This window comes from Chaetura pelagica, unplaced genomic scaffold (genome assembly GCF_000747805.2).
Source record: "Chaetura pelagica isolate M959 unplaced genomic scaffold, ChaPel_1.0 scaffold856, whole genome shotgun sequence".
Lineage (NCBI taxonomy): Eukaryota > Metazoa > Chordata > Aves > Apodiformes > Apodidae > Chaetura > Chaetura pelagica.
The window spans coordinates 303,402-304,873 of NW_009953790.1; the positions used below are offsets into that span (position 1 = coordinate 303,402).

At 62.4% G+C, this 1,472-nt stretch overlaps 1 protein-coding gene across 1 annotated transcript in view; it reads left to right on the top strand.

The window, feature by feature from the left end:
* Positions 1-1,472, top strand: part of HSD11B2 (hydroxysteroid (11-beta) dehydrogenase 2) — a 30,142-nt gene that overhangs the window by 27,333 nt on the left and 1,337 nt on the right. The window contains 3 exon segments of the mRNA XM_010001049.1: positions 36-248; positions 470-655; positions 1,302-1,439. Coding sequence (XP_009999351.1) covers positions 36-248; positions 470-655; positions 1,302-1,439 — 537 coding nt within the window.

Here is a 1,472-nt window from a genome sequence, read left to right on the forward strand (position 1 = left end):
GTGGGCCACTGCAGGGCTCCCTTTGGGCATTGCAGGCTGTGACTCGGGCTTCGGGCAGGCCACGGCACGGCACCTGGACACCATGGGCTTCCGGGTGTTCGCCAGCGTCTTGGACCCGCAGGGCCCCGGCGCCCGGGAGCTGCGCAGGAGCTGCTCCCCGAGGCTGACGCTGCTGCAGATGGACCTGACCAAGCCAGAGGACATCCAGAACGTCCTGCAGCACATCCAGACCCACACCAACAGCACAGGTGAGCAGCACCCTGGGCAGCCCTTTGGCAATCCCAGGTAGGGTGGAGCTGCTCCCAGCAGCACCAAGCCCAGCACCCTGCTGGGTCCCTCCGCTAACGGGGCTCGTCTCGGGACACCCCGCAATTCCCTGCAGGACCCCCATGAGCACCTGGGAATGCTGGAGGGGCAGGGGAGATCCTCCACCATTCAGGTCACCCCTCCAAACGTGCCATCCCTGCAGGGCTCTGGGGCCTGGTGAACAACGCCGGGTTCAACGACACCATCGCGGACGCGGAGCTGTCGCCGCTGGGCAAGTTCCGCGCCTGCATGGAGGTGAACTTCTTCGGTTCCCTGGAGCTCACCAAGGGGCTGCTGCCCCTGCTCCGCTCCGCCGGCGGCCGCATCGTCACCGTCAGCAGCCCTGCAGGTGAGCTGCCTGCCTGAACAACCCCCCCTGTGGGCACCCTCAGCTTGGGGTGCAGCCTTCTCGTGGCATCGGCCATGGAGGGAGAAGAAATCCTGTGAAGAACCCTTGAAGGAGCTGGGAATGTTTAGTTTGAGGAAGAGGAGGCTGAGGGGAGGCCTCAGCAGTCTCTGCAACCACCCGAAAGGTCATTGTAGATGTTGGTGCTGGTCTCTTCTCACTGTCATTAGCCACAGAACGAGAGGGAAGGGCTTCAAGCTGCAACAGGGGAGGTTTAGAGTGGACATTAGGAAGGATTTTTTCCCAGCAAGAGTGGTCAGACCCTGGAACAGGCTGCCCTGGCAGGTGGTGGAGTCACCATCCCTGGGTGTGTTGAAGGGTGGTCTGGATGTGGTGTTGGTGGAGGTGGTTTAGGGGAGAACTTTGCAGAGCAGGGATGATGGTTGGACTGGGTGATCCCAAGGGGCTTCTCCAACCTGAATGGTTCTGATTCTATGGTGTGGCTCCACCCCCCTCACCCCAGGCATCTTCCACTCCCCTTGGCACCCTCATCCCTTCCCTTGTGCGCTGGGTGGGAGTGCAGCCCTATGGAAGCCCTCCTGGTCTGTCCCCTGGGCACAGAGCTCACTCATCCTTTGGTTCCTGCCAGGTGACCTGCCCTTCCCCTGCCTGGCAGCCTATGGGGCCTCGAAGGCTGCCCTCAGCCTGCTCATGGACACCTTCCGCAGCGAGCTCCAGCCCTGGGGGGTCAAAGTCAGCATCGTCCTGCCCGGCTACTACAAAACAGGTAGGAGAGGGGCACCAGGGAGGCAGAAGCAAT